This window comes from Ahaetulla prasina, chromosome 1 (assembly GCF_028640845.1).
Source record: "Ahaetulla prasina isolate Xishuangbanna chromosome 1, ASM2864084v1, whole genome shotgun sequence".
In the NCBI taxonomy this organism is placed as follows: Eukaryota; Metazoa; Chordata; class Lepidosauria; order Squamata; family Colubridae; genus Ahaetulla; species Ahaetulla prasina.
In genome coordinates this window covers 13,478,586-13,497,519 of record NC_080539.1, presented here as the reverse complement: position 1 = coordinate 13,497,519, position 18,934 = coordinate 13,478,586, and the positions used below count along the sequence as shown (strand labels likewise).

The following is an 18,934-nucleotide window of genomic DNA, read 5'->3' as shown; positions in this document are numbered from 1 at the left end:
CCAAAATAAGAGTGGAAATGCTGCCGAGAGGCAAACTACTCTAGACTTAAAAGTCTCCTTCAAAGTCGTCCATAGGAATACATTGATTTACTTAACAATTGCTTCAAAAAGAAATCAGAATAGAGTCTGGTCATATGGGTGCCTCAACTAATGACTGTCATGGTTTATAATCGAAACCCCAAGCTCCATGATGATCATAAGTCAAGAATTTCCTGTATTTGAATGCCGTAGTTAAATTAGAAGATCCTGACAGACAAGTTTCTTGATTTGAGGAAGACTGCTTTCTTGTATCTTTTTTGACTAGGAATGGCGTTGAGTTGGAGATTATTAATTAAATTGATTAACCAGAATTCCATTTAAACTATTATTAATGTAGAAAATGCACAAACAGGTCTGTTTTTAGCTAAAAGCTACGTGGCAAATTGCCAGCCTCTTAAAATTTATATTTAATACATTAAATAAACTATTGCTGAGAATAGTTCTACACTTACGTTCTTCCTAAAGAAATTAAAATGGTTGGTGTTCACAATGCAATCCTTTCTTTGAAAATATGCCTATTTGCCTAGGAAAGCAAAAAAAAGGAAACGTTGATTGGGCATCCTAGGTTATAGATATGATGATGAGAAGCATTCTCACTACTATTTTCTCTAAAATATAAGCTTTCATGACCAAATGCATGCAAAACTGATGCCACTTGTGGGAAAGCTCCTTCCACATTTTGTAGCTACACAATTGGCCACGTTAGGCGGCTAACGTTTTGGCCATCGCGTGCCAAAAGCAGGGCGAGTGGGGGGCCACATGTGTGTGTGCCCACACCCATAATTCTATGTCCCCTGCGCATGCGCGTGCAAACCCCCCCCGCTTTTGGCACGTGATGGCCCGGTGGGCCCGGTAAGTCTGTTTTTTGCTCTTTCCAGGCTCCAGAGCCTCTCTAGGAGCCTGGGGAGGGCAAAAATGGCCTTCCCCCCACCCCCCGGAAGTCCTCTGGAGGCTGGAAGCAGCCTGTTTCCCTACTTCTGGTGGTCCCAGAGGGCCCGAAAATCAGCTGGCTGGCGTGTGCATTCGCGGCGGAGCTGAGCTTGCTTCTCCACCGATATGGCTCCGCATGCCACCTGTGGCATGCATGCCATAGGTTCGCCATCACGACTCTAGTGCAACCAAAAGGCATGGGATTAGGCAAAGTTTTTGTGTAGAAATACGTTCTGGGTAGGAACAGCTTCAGGCCCTAGTCATCACAGTAACAGATCTATGATTAAAGGCTAGGTCAGCTACACTTCGAAAACTTTTTGTAACATCTGTTCCAAAGAGTTGTTTCACACATCTAGCTTTGAAGGAAGTGGCCTTTGCTTTTTGTACTAAACGTCTTAATGGCAACAGCTTGTGTCTAGGATAGATGACGCTGCATTCAGAATAACAGAATTGGAAGGGGCCTTGGAAGTCCTCTACTCCAACCCTCTGCTCAGGCAGGAGACCCTATATACCAGTGGTCACCAGTGGTCTGCGAGAAAATTTTGGTGGCCTGCAGAAAAATTATTTGTATTTTTTATATTGCACTAAATACTAGTTTATCTTTTTAAAAAATTCACATTAGTGGTCCGCAGGATTTAAAATTATGAATTTAGTGGTCCCTGAGGTCCGAAAGGTTGACGACCTTTCGGCGCTATATACCAAAAGTATATGATGCTGTATACCATGGTATATGGTGCTATATACCATTTCAGACAAATGATTGTCCAACCTCTTCTTAAAAACCTCCAGTGAGGGAGGCACCCACAACATCTGGAAGCAAGCTGTTCCACTGATTAATTGTTCTAACTGTCAGGAAATTCCTCCTTAGTTCTAGGTTGCTTTTCTCCTTGATTAGTTTCTATCCATTGCTTCTCGTTCTGCTTTCAGGTACTTTTGGGGAATAGGTTGACCCTTTGTTCTTTGTGGCAGCCCCTTAGATATTGGAACACTGCTATCATGTCACCCCATATTCATAGGAGGGAGCCCAGAGGGACATAAATACGCTTCTTCAACCATGTCGTTCAGCATCCTCTTTCAATCCTCTTAGTTGTATTGGTTGGGAAGATGGATAGGGGTTGATTTCAATTGATGTTTTCAATTTGTGATCTCAGTTGCATAGACATTAATGAGGTGGCCATTTGGCTCCCATCTGCAAGTGTAATATTGCTGCTGCTTCTCTAGAGAGCCCTGCTTTTGCCTTAAGAACTGCAGAGGGATTTCCATCACATTCCCATGTCAGACTGGAGTAATTAAATATTTTTTGTGCCTGGATAAAATGAACAACTCCCTTAGTGTTTCTGTTTTTCAGATATGCCTCTGTAGATTTGAAACTTAGGGAACCAGGTTTTTCCCCCCAACTTACACTGAATGCCTGATTCAGTAATTTGTAGCTTCCTGGCCGGTCATTTAGAAAATGAGACAAGAAAATACACATGTAAATTGAATTATACAATTAAGTGAATTGGAGTCAAGGTTGGGAGTTTTCTTTTTTGGCAGGCTTTATTCTGGAGCTGTGAATGATATCAAGGCACTGTCCTCATGGAAAATTCATTAGTGAGTTTTGGGGTTTATTGCATATAAATTAATAGCACATACTTAACACTGTAGGGGATGCAATCACTGAGGGGATGCTCAACATTTAAAGATGCTGATGTGTTTAAAGTCAACAGCCCAGGTTCCAGACCCGAGCGCTGCATGATGTTAACGTGCGCCAGCTTTTGCCAAGCTAGCAGCTTGAAAGCATGTAATGCAAGTAGATAAATAGGTACCACTTTGGTGGGAAGGAAATAGCATCCTGTGTGCCTTGGTGTACAGTCATGCTGCCACAAGACCATGGAAACTTCTTTGGAAACGCTGGCTCCCTCAGCTAAGAAGTGGAGATGAGCACCACCTTTTAGAGTCAGACACAATTGGCCAGGAGAAACTTTTACCTTTATTTTAACACTGTATTACTGCCGGCCTTACTGGGTTAACCAGATAGGAATCACTACCAGATGAGCTAATTCTACTTTATTGTAAGGCTACATGAACAGAATCTTGCTAGTTTGAAAGTAAAATTCCCTTGCTGTCTTCTTTACATCCTGAGAAGTTAGGGAGGGTCTCTTCTGAGCTTCTTGCCCCACCCACTATTCAGCTGTGTGCTAAGCTCCATTTTATCTGACCATTCCCTTGGCATCATCCCTTTATCCTTTCTCCCAAGGTCTTTCCCACATGCCATTACAATTTCTGTTAATTGATTATACCCTTCCTCTTCATATTTATAGAACAAAGGTTTGATTCAGACACTATTGTATGGTGAAGTAGTAGGTCTATGCCATAGGCCAAAGTGTTGTTCTAGCAGAAGTAATTTATATAGTATTTTCTTTACAGCACATAGTCTGTACAGTGGGAGAGCATAGCATACAAGCATCCACTACTGTACATGGGAGTAGTGGACACAGTAAAATTTCTCACTACACTTTATAAAATTGGTGGGGTTAAAATAACTTTATAGAAACATTACCAGTTTTTAATCAAGATAAGTTTTTAAGATAGAGTGGCTTAGAGTCAAATCAATAAGCAATTCCATTCAAGTAGGGGTGTATGAGCAGCAGCTTTATAGAAGAAGGAAATACATTCAGTCCCCAAGGTAAGAAAGTCTGACTTAAGGACAACCCCTAAATACAACTGAACTGCCTATTGCTAAAAATGGTGGATGGCATTCTTGTTTCTCAAGGTGATGAACTTTCAGAGTTGCTGAAGCTGCATCTTTTTAATACACAATGCTTCCTGAAAGCATTGGGGGGGATTCAGTGGTTTGGGGGCTCGCAGAAGGACAATCTCATTCACCCTTTTTAAGAGCAGGCAGTTCGTTTGTAAGTACACGTTCTGACTTACATACAAATTCAAGTTTTTATTTATTTATTTATTTTGTCAAGCATGTATAAGATAACAGATATAAGGATAAACATGATTATGAATACATGAAATCAATATGAATAAATAGAGACAGTAGGACAGGGTTAAGCTAAAGACAGAGTTAGCAATATGGAGACTGCTTGTATTGAATCATTTCAAAGGTAACAAATCCTGAGTCCCTAACTCTGTTGCATTGTCTGTACATTTTCAGCATAACATAATTCTAAAAGTTGAAGAATTAGCTTTAATGCCTTTATATATATTTAATATATATATATGTATCTCCCCAGTTTACCACCCAAGCTTTATCCTCTATTTTAAGAAGCATGTGTATTTTTGCAGATTGCAGGAATTGACAGTGTGCTCTGAAGACAACACTGATGTCCATGATATTGAGTTATTGCAATACATCAGTGTGGACTGTACTAAATTAAAGCGGATACTACAAGGTATGCAACGAAGCTCTTGACATTTTAAAGTTTAAAGCTGTGAATCTGGTTATATGTTTTGAAAAGACTGTTGAAATTGGAAGTCCAGGTGTATAAAAGCAAATGGCTTTTTTTGTTTTTGTTTACCGTGGTCTGAGTTTTCCCTCAGTTAACTCTTTCCATATATGCTGGACTGTAAATTATTTCATCTCCTCCAAATCTCACTGCTACCTGCAGATGACAGCAGCTCGGGAGTTCATGGCTTCCATGACGGCCTTGGACCTGACCCAAGTAGTTGATGGCCCTACTCACATTGGGGGAGGCACTTTGGATTTGATTTTTGTCTCTGGTCAGTGGTTGAGAGATCTGGACTTGAAGGAAATAGTCATTGAACCTTTGTCATGGTCAGATCACTCTCTCCTTTGCCTGGACTTTCTGACCGCCATTCAACACCGCAGGGAGACGGAGCCGATACGTTGGTTCCGTCCCAGGCGCCTGATGGACCCGGAGAGGTTCCGGACGGAGCTTGGGCCACTTCCTGAGAGTCTGGCTCACGGCACGGCTGAGGAACTTGTTGCGGCCTGGGAACAGGCCGCGGTGGGGGCCCTAGACCGTGTCGTGCCTTTGCGGCCTCTGACCCGGCGCAGGTCCCAACCGCCCTTGGTTCTCCGAGGAGCTGAGAGGGATGAAGCGCGGAGAAGACGCCTAGAGAGTTCCTGGAGGTCTAGCCGCTCGAGGCTGATCGGACACTAGTGAAGTCCTATAATAGGGCTTACCTAGTGGCATTGAGGGAAGCGAGGCGTAGCTACGCCTCCTCATTGCATCGGCAGATAACCGCCCAGCCGCCCTGTTTCGGGTGACCTGCCCTCCTTCATCAGGGGAGCGGGATGACCCGCTGCAGGACGTGCTGAGGAGTTTAACGGTTATCTATACGATAAAATCGCTCAGCTTCGGGACGGTCTGGACCAGAATTGCGTGACTCAGATGGGACGCCTGAGGGTGGTCTTGGTGACATTTTGTGGGATGAGTTTGACCCTGTGGCTCCCGAGGACATGGACAGGTTGTTGGGTAGGCTGAATGCTACCACGTGTTTACTGGACCCGTGCCCCTCCTGGTTGGTACTGGCCACTCAGGAGGTGACATGAGGCTGGCTCCAGGCTATTACGAGCGCTTCCTTGGTGGAGGGAGTCTTCCCAGCCGCCTTGAAAGAGGCGGTGGTGAGACCCCTCCTCAAGGAGCCTTCCTGACCCGCTGTTTTAGGTAATTATCGTCCGGTCTCCAACCCGGCGAAGGTTGTAGAGAGTATGGTGGCATATCAGTTTCCCTTGCACCTGGAGGAAACTGTCTATCTAGACCTGCTCCAGTCCGGTTTCCGACCCGGTTACAGCACTGAGACGGCTTTGGTCGCGTTGGTGGATGATCTCTGGAGGGCCAGGGATAGGGGTTGTTCCTCTGCCCTGGTCCTATTAGACCTCTCAGCGGCTTTTGATACCATCGACCATGGTATCCTGCTGCACCGGTTGGAGGGATTGGGAGTGGAGGCACCGCTTATCGGTGGTTCTCCTCCTATCTCTCCGATCGGTCGCAGACGGTGTTGACAGGGGCAGAGGTCGGCCCGAGGCGCCTCACTTGTGGGTGCCGCAGGGGTCGATCCTCTCGCCTTCTGTTCAACATCTATATGAAGCCGCTGGGTGAGATCATCAGTGGCTTCGTGTGAGGTACCAGCTGTACGCTGATGACACCCAGCTGTACTTTTCACACCGGGCCACCCCAACGAAGCTATCAAGTGCTGTCCCGGTGTTTGGAGGCCGATGGGTCTGGATGGGGAGAAACAGGCTCAAGCTCAATCCTCCAAGACAGAGTGGCTGTGGATGCCGGCATCCCGGTACAGTCAGCTGAGTCCACGGCTGACTGTCGGGGCGAGTCACTGGCCCCGATGGAGAGGGTGCGCAACAGGCGTCCTCCTGGATGAACGGCTGTCTTTTGAAGATCATTTGGCGGCCGTCTCCAGGAGAGCTTTTACCAGGTTCGCCTGGTGCGCCAGTTGCGCCTTTCTAGACCGGGATGCCCTGTGCACGGTCACCACGCCTCGTGACGCCTCGCCTGGATTATTGCAATGCTCTCTACATGGGGCTCCTTGAAGGGCATCCGGAGACTGCAGTTAGTTCAGAATGCGGCTGCGCGGGTTATAGAGGGAGCCCCTCGTGGCTCCCGTATGACACCTATCCTGCGCAGACTGCACTGGCTACCTGTGGCCTTCCGGGTGCGCTTCAAGGTTCTGGTAACCACCTTTAAAGCGCTCCATGGCATAGGGCCGGGCTACTTACGGGACCGTCTACTGCTACCGGATACCTCTCACCGGCCCGTGCGCTCTCACAGAGAGGGACTCCTCAGGGTGCCGTCAGCTAGACAGTGCCGTCTGGGGGCGCCCAGGAAGGGCCTTCTGTGGGGGCCCCCACCCTCTGGAACGAACTCCCCCCAGGACTCCGCCAGCTTCCAGACCTCCGAACCTTCCGTCGCGAGCTTAAAACACACCTATTTATCTGCGCGGGACTGGACTAGTTTTTTTTTAAAATTTTCTAATTTTAAATTTTTAAATTTTATAGGGGTTTTAATTGGTTTTAATATCTATATTATTTTAATAATCAGGCTTTTTGAATATGTTTTCTTAATGGTTTTCTTAATTTGTATATATATGCTGTTTTATTTGCCTGTGAACCGCCCTGAGTCCTTTGGGAGATAGGGCGGTATATAAATTTGAATAAATAAATAAATAAATAAATAAATGATGGGGACTATAGTCCAACACATTTAAGGATGCCAGATAAGTGAAGTCTGATTTACAGTATGCACTCCCCATTTTCTGATTTTTACAGAGACGGTCTTTAAGTTCAAAACTCTCAAGAAAGCAGCACAACTGGCAGTTATCAATAGTCTTGAAAAGGTATGTTATTTTCCTTGCTTGTAACTTTTTCAGGTTGTCTTTGCAGAAACTTGAGTAGAGAAGTAGGCAATGGAGTTAGATAAGCCTATGGATGTGTTTACATATTTCTGTCATCTTCATTGCATGCTCAATTTTGTTTCATGACCAGAAATGGAAAGCCAAATTGAGTATATAGTAAGAACCCCCCCCCCCCAAAGGTTTAGGTATGCTGGATTAAAGGAGTCGGAGTCCGGTATTCTGTCCTGCAGCGGCAAGCTAGAAAAGGATGGAAAAATAATAGCATCCTTTTGCTTGACCAAATGATACTGCTTTCATTATAATAATGTAGAGCTCTCTTGACTATAGCTGTGGATTGAGCCACGGTGGCACAGTAGTTAGAGTGTAGTACTGCAGGCTACTTCTGCTGCCTGCTGGCTGCCTGCAATTTGGCAGTTCAAATCTCACCAGGCTGAAGGTTGACTCAGCCTTCCATCCTTCCGAGGTCAGTAAAATGAGGATCCAAATTGTCGGGGGCAATATGCAAAGACTCTCTAAACCGCTTGGGGAGGGCTGTAATGCACTATAAAGCGGTATCTAAGTCTGGATCCAGTCAGAGCTGAAGAAGCTTCTTGGATGAGAAGCGAAACATCTTCAAAAGAAAAATCCAGTTGCCTCCTGAAAAAGCACCTTTGGGACATGGAGTAGTTGCCAGAATTAAGTGGCTCCTGATAGACATGTCTGTGCAGCTTTTTGGCAACGTTTTCAGAGGTAGTTTGCCATTGTCTTTTTTTCCAAGAGCTGAGAGGGAGTGACTGGCCCAAAGTCATTCAGCTGGCCTCAGTACCTAATCAACAGTCTCCTTGTTCCTAGTCTAGCAGTATAATTACTAGATAAGCTTTTCTCTCCATCCTTTATTAAGTTAAGGGAAGGCAAGGAAATAATTGACTTGTTAAAAGAAAGAATTGACTCACTTATACTACGCCAGTGTTTTCTCAGCCATAGCCAAGATGTGTGGACTTCAACTCCCAGAATTCCCCAGCCAATCATGCTGGCTGGGGAATTCTGTAAGCTGGAGTCCACACATCTTCAAATGGCCAAGGTTGAAAAACACTGCAGTATGCTCTCTCTCTCTCTCTCTCTCTCTGTGTGTGTGGTTGTATATTACCAAACAAGGAAAGCTTTTTTCATTTTTCATTTATATTTTTTGAGACGTATGTACAGTGTATATTATTGGAATTTTATGTAAGATTGGTTTTAAGCGTCTCTTAGTTTGCCTTGCTAATTGAACATCCATGAGTCCTAAGGAAGTTATTTGAATCCCTTTGAGTTTAAAATAAGCGAAAGAGCAGAATTATGTGGTCAGATGATGTCATATGCATCATAATGGTAACTTAGTAAGGGCAGTAGTACATTTAGCTAAGTTCTGAGTTGATTTATGCTTTACAGAGAAAGAGCCAGACATTTTATGCCCTTTTGCTTTTCTCTATTTGCTTTCTCATGTGAAATCAGAATGGACATGATCGCATCATTTATCATCTAGAAATGTAGCTCCTGTACAAAATGTATTCTTTGGCTTAATTGTGCTTTCTGACAAATATCGTCTAGGCATTTTGGAACTGGGTGGAAAACTATCCGGATGAATTTACTAAGCTATACCAGACACCACAGACAGATCTATCAGGTAAGGGTTTATCCAAGGCCCCAGGAAGAGGCCTTGCCAGATGAATTTTCTTTGTTACATCCAAGAGAGTCTCCCTGCATGGCTAGGCTCACATAATTGCAAACCAACCATGTCAATCTTCTAACCCAGGGGTCACCAACCTTTCGGAACTCAGGGACCACTAAATTCATAATTTTAAATCCCGCAGATAGGATCTGCCTAATGACTGGCTGGGCGGGCGTGACTAGGTGGTCATGTGACTGGGTGGGCTTGGCCAACTCGATGTCACTCGAGGGGTGCCTCGTCAGCCTCCACTCGCTCCTCCCCTCCCAGCCACTCCTCGCCTCCCCGCCCAGACTCCTTAGGGCACCAACAGGAAGCAGTTTTTGGAGCTAAGCAGCCACCACGAGAAAGAGTTGGCAAAACAGCTGCTCAGTTCAAATTGGATATGACCGAGAAGGAGGCTCAGCAGAAGCACCTCACTGAGGACTACGAGCATAGGCTTTCCAAGCAAAGGGAAGACCTGCGGGAGTGCAAGGCCAGGTATCAGCACCTGGAGGCTCAGCCAGTTCCAGGCCATGATGCAGTCTCACTGGAACAAGGTCCTCCGGCTCTTCGCCACCAGCGGCACTTCCCTTCAGCCTTCGCCCAAAGTCCCGCACCAGGAAGCCGAAGCAGACCCCAAGTCAGAATTTCTGCTCCCACTCTGACCCACACAAAAAGACCCATAAGGGGGAGACTCTCTGCAGCAGCACAAACGTTCATTGGACGTATGTGTCCCAGGGGCCGTAGTTTGAGGACCCCCAATTTAGTGCAATATAAAAAATGTAAAAAAAATTTCTTCGGACCACCAAAATTTTCTTGCAGACCACCAGTTGGTGACTGCTGTTCTAAAGTGACTTGTTTTGAACATGGTCTCTGGATGTGAGTCCCACATTACTGAAAAGAACTCTGAAGATTCGCCTCTTACCAAAACCTCATCCCTCACCTCATTACCTTAAATTTGTGGCTCTGTAGCTGCCAGGACTCCAGTTCCTCTCAATCCCAGCCAGAATGTTAATAGTCGTGTCATTTTGGTTTAAGCGTTTGTGATCACCCAGCATCTTTCTGGAAAAAAAATTGACATTTAAGGTTGTGTCACTAAGGCAAAAATGGTCATCTGTGTTAACATCTGGCCTACAGATCTCAAACTGGTCCTACTCAATGTTTTTTTTTTAGAGAAAATGTTTGTACTTCTCAAGATGTTCCTCATCCTGTACTTGAAAAAAAAAACAGGCAGGCTAAATATTTAGGCTGTGTTATGTTTTCTTCTTGAAGGTCGTAATTACTTAGGTCTTTCTTCCTTCCTTCCTTCCTTCCTTCCTTCCTTCCTTCCTTCCTTCCTTCCTTCCTTCCTTCCTTCCTCCCTCCCTCCCTCCCCCCCTCCCTCCCTCCCTTCTGCCTTTCTATCTGCTTTTCCTCCCTCCTCCTCTCATCCAGGAATCATATTGTTGCAGGACTGTTAATTATTGATACTGTGTTAAACATGGGAGGGAGTTTAGCATTTATCCTTCTTCTGTAAGTGGAACTCAGTTTGTTTTGTGTCATCTCATTTCTTTGGTTCAGATTGTGCAGAGAAGCTGTTTGATCTGGTAGATGGATTCGCTGAAAGCACGAAACGCAAAGCAGCTGTTTGGCCCTTGCAAATTATCCTCCTCGTCCTTTGTCCGGAAATCATCCAAGATATTGCGAAGGATGTAGTAGAGGAAAACAAAATGAACAAGGTAAAGACAGTTGAAATATCTTCCAATCAGGGGTCTTTATATGGAGAGTTGATTTATTTTAAAACAAACACAAAAGCGAGAAATATTAAGTGCAGGCTTGTTGGAGCAAGCTATAACCTCCTGTATCGGTCTGTTTCAAGAGGTCCCTTTGGGAAGCTCGTCTGTTTAATGAAGAAGGCAGTCTCCCACTCTTCTCCAGCAGTTGGTAGGTAAAACGTTACTGCCTGCGTGATGATGGTGGTGGTAAACAGCCATCAAGAACCAAACGTGGATTGGATGACCGATGAAAGCTGTTGATCATTTGTAAAACGGATACTTTAGTATAATCCTAAATTAAGGGTTGAAATTAAGCTTTATCTTTTTTTGTGAAAGAAGTTGGAAGTTATTTTCTTTTTGTACTTCTGTTTTTTTCTACAGTTTTTGTTTTCTGCACTACTATCTATTTTTTTAGTCTTTCTATCTCTCAGATTAGTTCTAAAAAACATACCGAACATTGGGAAGCTTTCAGTTGGATTGTTTGCCCTTTGAATTCCCTTTTCCTTCCTTCCTTCCTTCCTTCCTTCCTTCCTTCCTTCCTTCCTTCCTTCCTTCCTTCCTTCCTTCCTTCCTTCCTTCCTTCCAGCAAACCAATGCAGTAGTCTAAAAACACAGAACAGATAACATAAAAAGATATATAAAACTATAATAAAATACCTAAAACACTCAAGTAATTACATCCATCAATAATTATACTGCCACTGATGTGGCTCAATCCCATTCCTTTGTCTCTATGCCCCTTGGCAAAAACGAAGTTTTCAGATCCTTTTGAAAAGGCCAGCAGGATTGGGGCAATTTGATTCTTTTGCCCTGTTCCTTTCGTGGTTAACCATTCCAACATTTGTTAAGATTTTTTTAAATAGTCTTCCCTATGAATCCTCTTTTGTGAGCTTTATTTCTTTACATGGTGTAGGTATGTAAATATATTTTTCATTTGTACTCAATATATTATTTTTTATCCCATCTCTTTTTTCTTCCCTGTTTAACCTCAGTAAACAAATGGTTGGGGGGAAAAAAACTTCAGCAACATTAAAAAAACAACCAGAGATGTCTGATTTTTAATTAAAGCCATATCTAAAACATGTCATTCATGAATGCATTTAGGTAGCCTTTGACTTACGACTATAACGGAGTCAGGTATTTTTGTTTTAAGTCATGAGGATTGCAAGTCGAGGAACCTACATGATGGATCCGATCTTACAACTTTTTTTGCAGTGCTCATTAAGGAAATGTCATGATCATTGAGCAAACAATGTGATTGTTAAGTGAATCCATGTATTACAATGGATATTTTTTTGCTGGCCAAAAATGCCAGAAACTGGCAAAAAAAAAAAAAAAAAGTAAGTTGCAGTTCTGACCAAGGAACTCTGCAACTGGCCATAAAGGTGAGCCAGTTTCCAAGCACCCAAAATGTGACTGTGGGGCCATAAGCAACTGTGGGAACTCCAGAATAAGGTCATAAGTAGCTTTTGGGGTGCAGGTGGGGGTCCATTGTAACTTAGAATGGTTACTAAGTGAGAACTATCTGTACTACTTGCTTATTTGTACCCTATGACTATCATTAAGTGTTGTACCCTATAATTTTTGATGAATGTATCTTTTCTTTTATGTACACTAAGAGCATATGCACCAAGACAAATTTCTTGTGTATCCAATTACACTTGGCTAATAAAAAATTCTGTTCTGTTCTGTTCTATTCTGTTCTATTCTATTCTATTCTATTCTATTCTATTCTATTCTATTCTATTCTATTCTATTCTATTCTATTCTATTCTATATGTTGGCAAGCAGTCCATCTTTTTAACATGCTAAGGTTTTTTTTATGTGCAGGATTATTTTCTGTGAAGGATTTCCAGCCCACTTTCTTTCACAAATCTAAGTGATTTAGCAATAGCATTTAGACTTGCATGCCACTTCACAGTGCTTTATAGCCCTCTCTGTGGTTTACAGAGTCAGCATATTGCTCCCAACAATCTGGGTCCTCATTTTACTGACCTCAGAAGTTTGGAAGGCTGAATCAAGCTTGAGCTGGTCAGAATCAAACTAGCAGTGAGTTAGCCATGCAGTACTGCATTCTAAACACTGCGCCACCATGGCTCGTGAACAAACTAATTATCTAATATGGTTGGATATTATTAGCATTTAACCCTCTGCCCCCAAATTTTACTTTTTCTACTGAAGTATAACACCACAAAAATAATTTTGCACTCCAGAAGTGGTTTGGACTCAGAATATGTTAGATTCTTAACCTTAACAAAAATGTTTTTTGAATCAGTAGTGTAAGGAGATGACAAGGCAGAGCCTGAAGGAAGGGTCAAATCAGTCTTGAGTCACTTGGCACCCAGAAGAAATCTAAGTTCAGCCCCCCTTGAATTCAATTTACTTTTATCTACCGCCAATTTATTTTGACTGTTAGTAGTTCAGATTCTTGTAGAGAGCTTACAATAAATCTTTATGTTCATTTGAACTGCCTGGACTCCTGATTTCCCGCATTTGACAAGTAAATGGTGATCTTCAAGCAGAACAGTGTCTGCTGTGAAATTTGAACTTAGATACAATTTGAACTTATTTTCTCGTTCATATGTTTTGGACATTACAGAAACAATTCTTGGACAACCTCAGGAAAGCGCTGGCGGGCCACAGCGGAAGTAGGCAGCTAACCGAAAGTGCAGCCATTGCTTGTGTAAAATTGTGCAAAGCATCAACATACATCAGTTGGGAAGACAATTCAGTCATTTTTCATCTAGTGCAGTCCATGGTATTAGATCTCAAGGTAAATTATACACTGCTTTGTATGTGTGAGATTTTGAACACTGAACCTTTAATGATTCTTTGTGGACAGCTTGTCAGATCCTGGCTTGGTATTGTGTCGAAGTTGATTAATGGTAGTTAACAGCCATTGCTTCACCTCATGAAAGTCCTGCCTTTTCTATTGGGAAAAAACCTCACTTTTAACCAACTGGTTCAAGAAAAGGCTGGATGGGGAAGTAAATGGTTTTAGAACCATTGTGTGGATTTACCTATGGTTGCCTATCTTTGCACCTGGGATGATATGTGACTGTCCATGAGATAAATGTCTGTGGAGATTCTCAGTCATCCAGGTCATGGTTGTCCCAAAGGTGCTTTTTCAAAAGACAGCTGGACTTTGTTTTTCCTTGAAGACATTTCACTTCTGATCCAAAAAGCTTCATACTAAAGAAGCTTCTTGGATGAGAAGCAAAACATCTTCAAGGAAAAACAAAATCCAGTTGACTTTTGAAAAACACCTTTAGGATGTCCATGAAATAAATGGATATCTAAACCAGTACGGTGGCTATATTATTTTTCCTACTTTTGCCTACAAGGGAATCGTCACAATCTTTGCTCAGCCACCTTTTGTTAGTTCCCATCTCTTCCAACATTGCCTAATGGTGATCGTAATAACCACGACCTGTGTTTGTTGTCTTAAAGAACCTGCTCTTCAACCCTAGCAAGCCTTTCTCCAGAGGCAACCAGAATGCAGACATAGACCTCATGATCGACTGCTTAGTGTCCTGCTTCCGAATCAACCCCCACAATAACCAACACTTCAAGGTAAGGCTGTGGCTCCTTGGGTCCCCTCTCCCTAGCTAAAGGTGGTCCTGAGCATGGAATTGGACAGATGAGTCAAATGGCCAGGATACAAGAAGAATCAAGGACTCTGTGGCCCAGCGTTTGTGGTTCTGAAAATTTTGATGAAATGTTGATGAAATCCCTGCCTTGTAAGGTGGGTCTGTGTTCATACCTCACGGTGGTGCCCTCTTGTCCTGGTCTTGCTCATTTGCTTGCGGTGGAGATGTTGCTGGTGGGTTTGTACTTTGGATTTCCAGGTTTGTTTCTGAAGGAAACTTAACCCCACCCCCTTGTCTTTTCTAGACTTGCCTGGCACAGAATTCCCCATCCACGTTTCATTATGTGCTGGTAAATTCACTCCACCGTATAATTACAAATGTAAGTTTTTAAGTCATTATAACCCCTGGGTAATTTCCCAAGTTAGTGACAATCTAACAAGAAAGAAAGATGGGAGTGCTCCCTTCGGCAGCACATATACTAAAATTGGAACAGTATAGAGAAGATTAGCATGGCCCCTGCGCAAGGATGACACGCATACTTGTGAAGCGTTCCATATTGAAGGAAGGAAGGAAGGAAGGAAGGAAGGAAGGAAGGAAGGAAGGAAGGAAGGAAGGAAGATGGGAGTGAGGAAGATAGGAGTTATACATCAAGTTTGTCTGGGCCAGCATGTTGATCTTTAAAAGCTTTAGTATGCCACAAATAGAATAATTTATCCATTCTGACCCCTCTTTCTAAATTTACTCTTAGCTGCATCCTTTTTGTCAGAGGAGGGAAGGTGTTAGAGGACTGGTAAACTGTATCATCGGGTAGAGAAAGAAGCAGGATATTGCCTATGATATCTGTTATTTATGTATTTAGTGTATGGTGATGTTACATTAACCAGATTACTGGGTTAGTACAAAATAGTTGTTTGACTGCTGACAGTTGCTAGTCCATTCGGTTCACACTCAAGCCCTATTTAGAGTGCAGCACAGGGGGCAAACTATTGCCACATTCAGAAAGCTTCAGCGGCATTCTGCAGCATGATCTGGGCTTCTCCCTCTACCGATGTTGCCTCATGTTTGGGCGTCACATTGGGGAAGATCCAGCACTAGCTGGATTCATGCCATTGTACGAAACACCATTATTTTCCCAGTGAAGTAGTACCTATTTATTTACTTGCACGTAGCATGCTTTTGAACTGCTAGGTGGGCAGAAGCTTAAGGCAAGTGACGGGAGCTCACTCTGCCACCCAGTGCTAGGACTTAAACTGCTGGAGCAAAGACCATCTCCAGTGTCTTTAAACCACTGAGCCACCATACCTCCTTGTGATATCTGTGATGCAAGGTGATGTCACCATCAAAACCATTGTAACCTGCTTTAGGAAACCTGCTGGAAGCAGTGGCACAGTCCCACACAGGCTACTTCATTGTGAATTCCTTGTGAGATGGTGTTTCCTGTGGAATCGTCGTGTTGTCTAATCTCTGCTAATATTTTGTCTTCTTCCTCATCTAGTCTGCATTAGATTGGTGGCCCAAGATAGATGCTGTCTATTGTCACTCCGTGGAACTCCGCAGCATGTTCAGTGAAACTCTCCATAAAGCTTTACAGGGCTCCGGTGTCCATACCCCAATCCGTATGACCCCGGTGAGGCCTTGCTTTTTGTTAATTAGTTGGTACAGAATCTTAGGGAAATGCACTTGTTCCATTTTTGATGTTCTAATATTGCATCCAGTGGTACCTTTTTGGTGACCTTTAAAAAAAAGCTGCTCCCCTTTCTTCTCCTAGTGATCTTTCCGATGTAAAGCCCAAGGCGAAAGAACTTAGCATGTGGTGGTAGTGGTGTTCTCAGATCATAGGCAAGCAAACCCAAGGGAAGCCAAATATCCCATGGCAGTCAGACTGGCGTGAATATTGCTAGGCAATTTGGTCACCTATGAGGGATTAAACTATAAAGCAGGATTTTCTAACCATGGGAATTTCCAGGAGCGGACTTCAACTCCCAGAATTCCACAGCCAGCATGATCATGGATGAGAAAGTCCACATTCCTGGAAATTCTCAAGGTTGGAAAACACTGATTTAATCTTAGAAGTCTTAGCAAATAAAACAACAGAACAGTGGAACTTGGTTTCTAGACACTGGTAGGTCTTCCTTTCTCAATCTTTTAGATAAATTTTAATTTCTGTGTTGAGCAGGTTGATATGATACAGTAGTCTCAATGGCCCTTTCCATTTCTGACTCTGTGCTAGTTTCCTCCTTGTTTCTCATACAGTAATTTTTCATACTGTGTGCCCAGGGGTGAAATCTATTTACCTACCCTACCAGTTTGGAAGTGCTGCCTGTGCGTGCTTGTTCCGCTTGCGCACATCACATGTGATTTTAAACCCTCTGTGCATGCGCACAGGGTCAAAAACAGGTTACTTCCTGGTTAAAACCAGGAAGTAACGCTATCCGGGCAGGTGGGTGGAGCCTCGCATAGCTGCTGCTATCGGTTTGCCGAACCACCTGCTAGTGCCACTACCAGTTTGCCTGAACCGGTGCGAACCGGTAGCATTTCACCCCTGTATGTGCCTTTGTTAGTTTAGCTGCAGACTGACAATTTGTTTTCAGCCTGTTCAGGTGACCTCACAATCCTTCTCTTCAGTAATGAAAGGGATGAGTTGAAGAAATATTGCATCATAATGGCAGATTCAATGGAAATTCCAATTCAAGATTAATGAAAAAGAGACTGATAAAAAAAATCAGCTGTACAACTCATATTTCAGCAATAGATGTGTTAGAACCAATAACTGATATATTGCTGTTTGAAACGAGCTCCATGTTTGGAATATTTATTACTTTGTTAATGGTTTTATTTTTCTTAGAGTCTTACATTTAAAGAGAAGATGACAAGCCTGAAGTTCAAAGAAAAACCTACAGATGTTGAAACCAGAAGTTATAAAGTTTTGTTGTTATCTATTGTAAAATTGATCCATGCTGACCCAAAACTCTTACTTTATGTAAGTGAAAATTCAATTTTTTAAAAAAGATTGTAAATTGCTTTTTTTAAAAAGTCCCTCAGGAAAAATTATACATTTCTATAAACATAATGTAATATGCAGAAATTAAAACAGCTAAAGGACTTTTAAAACTTGATGACCGTTTTAGATTGATATTTTTTGCTACCTGATCTGGAAAATATGCAAAATCCAGAAAGTGCTGAATAAAAATAGACTTGACCCTTGAAAAACAGTAACAAAAAAAAAATTATACAAATTAATGAAAAAGTTTACATTTCCTTGAACCCCACCTAGAGAAGCTACGTATGTTGGTTAGTGAAAATTGTAATGGGTCGTGAGAATCGCCTTGAGGGACAGAAATTGGCCACACACTATTGTGATAGTGTGTTATGCTATGCTGCAGAGGAGCTGCTGAAGGGAAGCAAGGAAGAGAGGGAGGGAAGGGAAGGTGTTGGACTGGTTGGAACACAAGTAGTCTGGGCCCAAACTTTGCAGAATATGACAGGAAAGAAAAGGTGATATGCCCCAACCTAGCCCTCCCCCTCCTTGTTCCAGGATCTCTCCAGATTTTGTTTCAGCTGAAATCTAGAACAACCCAAAAGTTCTGGGTTTTAGCTTCTGCAGCTTACCTGAAATTAATCAATCCATGTTTATACTGCCACCCATCTCATGGAAACTGACTCTGGGGAAAGGATCTGGAAGAGGATGGTTTGTTTTAGAACTGGACAAAATGTCTTTTTGTTTTGTTTATGTCCCTACGGCTCTACAGTTGCAGGACGGAGTTAGTGTAGCTGAAAATATCACAATCATCTATTGCAGAGGTCACCAAACTTTTGAATATCAGGGACCACTAAATTCATAATTTTAAATCCTGACCACTAATATGATTTTTAAAAAAAGATAAATAGTATTTAGTGCAATATAAAAAATTCAAATAATTTTTCTGCGAACCACCAAAATTTTCTCGTGGACCACCAGTAGTCCACGGATCACCAGTTGGTGACCGCTGATCTATTTGAACCTAAGCTACTTTACGCATGTTGGAGGACTTTGTTTTTCCAAATGAAACAAGCATCAACTTTATTCCTATCTATTTCTTCCAGCTCCTTTTATAGTGTTGGTCTTGCCCGCTCTCACCGCAGCCGGGGTCTGCTTATCTGCTTCCGAACGCTGAAGAATGTTCTCCCGGCCCCAGCCCTGGCTCCATGCCCAGACAGGCTGAGGAGGGGGCATCTCCTGGCCCCAGCCCTGGCTCCATGCCCAAGCAGGCTGCAGAAGAGGGAGCCCCCCCCGGCCCCAGCCCTGGCTCCATGCCCAGGCAAACGGAGGAGCTAGACCCCTCCCCCTCCTCCACAGCATGTGAGCCTGAGGAAAGTTTATTTCTAACAGCTGCTGATTGGAGTGACCCTCGCATCAGAAGACTGGATAGGCGGAGGCAACAGAAGGAAGGGAGGGGCAGGCCTTAATGAGTGCTGAGTCATGGAGCCACACCCCATGGCCTATATAAAGGATCTGCTTTCTGGCAGTCTCTGAGTCAGGCAAAGTCGAACTTATCTTGCTGAAGTCACTTTCTGGTCTCCTGCCTGCTCTGAGGACTTTGCTAGGACTTTGGGCAGAGCTGCAGAGGCAAGCCTGATTCGGATTTCCC

The 18,934-nt window shown here is 43.2% G+C and overlaps 1 protein-coding gene and 1 non-coding gene across 7 annotated transcripts in view; both read left to right on the top strand.

The window, feature by feature from the left end:
• The window catches only part of NF1 (neurofibromin 1), a 265,222-nt gene that overhangs the window by 25,654 nt on the left and 220,634 nt on the right, over window positions 1-18,934 (top strand). For all 6 annotated transcript variants that reach the window (XM_058164229.1, XM_058164226.1, XM_058164230.1 and 3 more), the window contains exons 5-13: window positions 4,249-4,355; window positions 7,211-7,278; window positions 8,863-8,938; window positions 10,523-10,680; window positions 13,316-13,489; window positions 14,167-14,289; window positions 14,611-14,685; window positions 15,802-15,933; window positions 17,152-17,286. In XM_058164229.1, coding sequence (XP_058020212.1) covers window positions 4,249-4,355; window positions 7,211-7,278; window positions 8,863-8,938; window positions 10,523-10,680; window positions 13,316-13,489; window positions 14,167-14,289; window positions 14,611-14,685; window positions 15,802-15,933; window positions 17,152-17,286 — 1,048 coding nt within the window. The remainder of the gene's footprint in view (window positions 1-4,248; window positions 4,356-7,210; window positions 7,279-8,862; window positions 8,939-10,522; window positions 10,681-13,315; window positions 13,490-14,166; window positions 14,290-14,610; window positions 14,686-15,801; window positions 15,934-17,151; window positions 17,287-18,934) is intronic.
• On the top strand, window positions 14,761-14,867 carry LOC131189444 (U6 spliceosomal RNA). Its single transcript, XR_009153049.1, has one exon. It is a non-coding gene; the product is annotated as a U6 spliceosomal RNA (small nuclear RNA).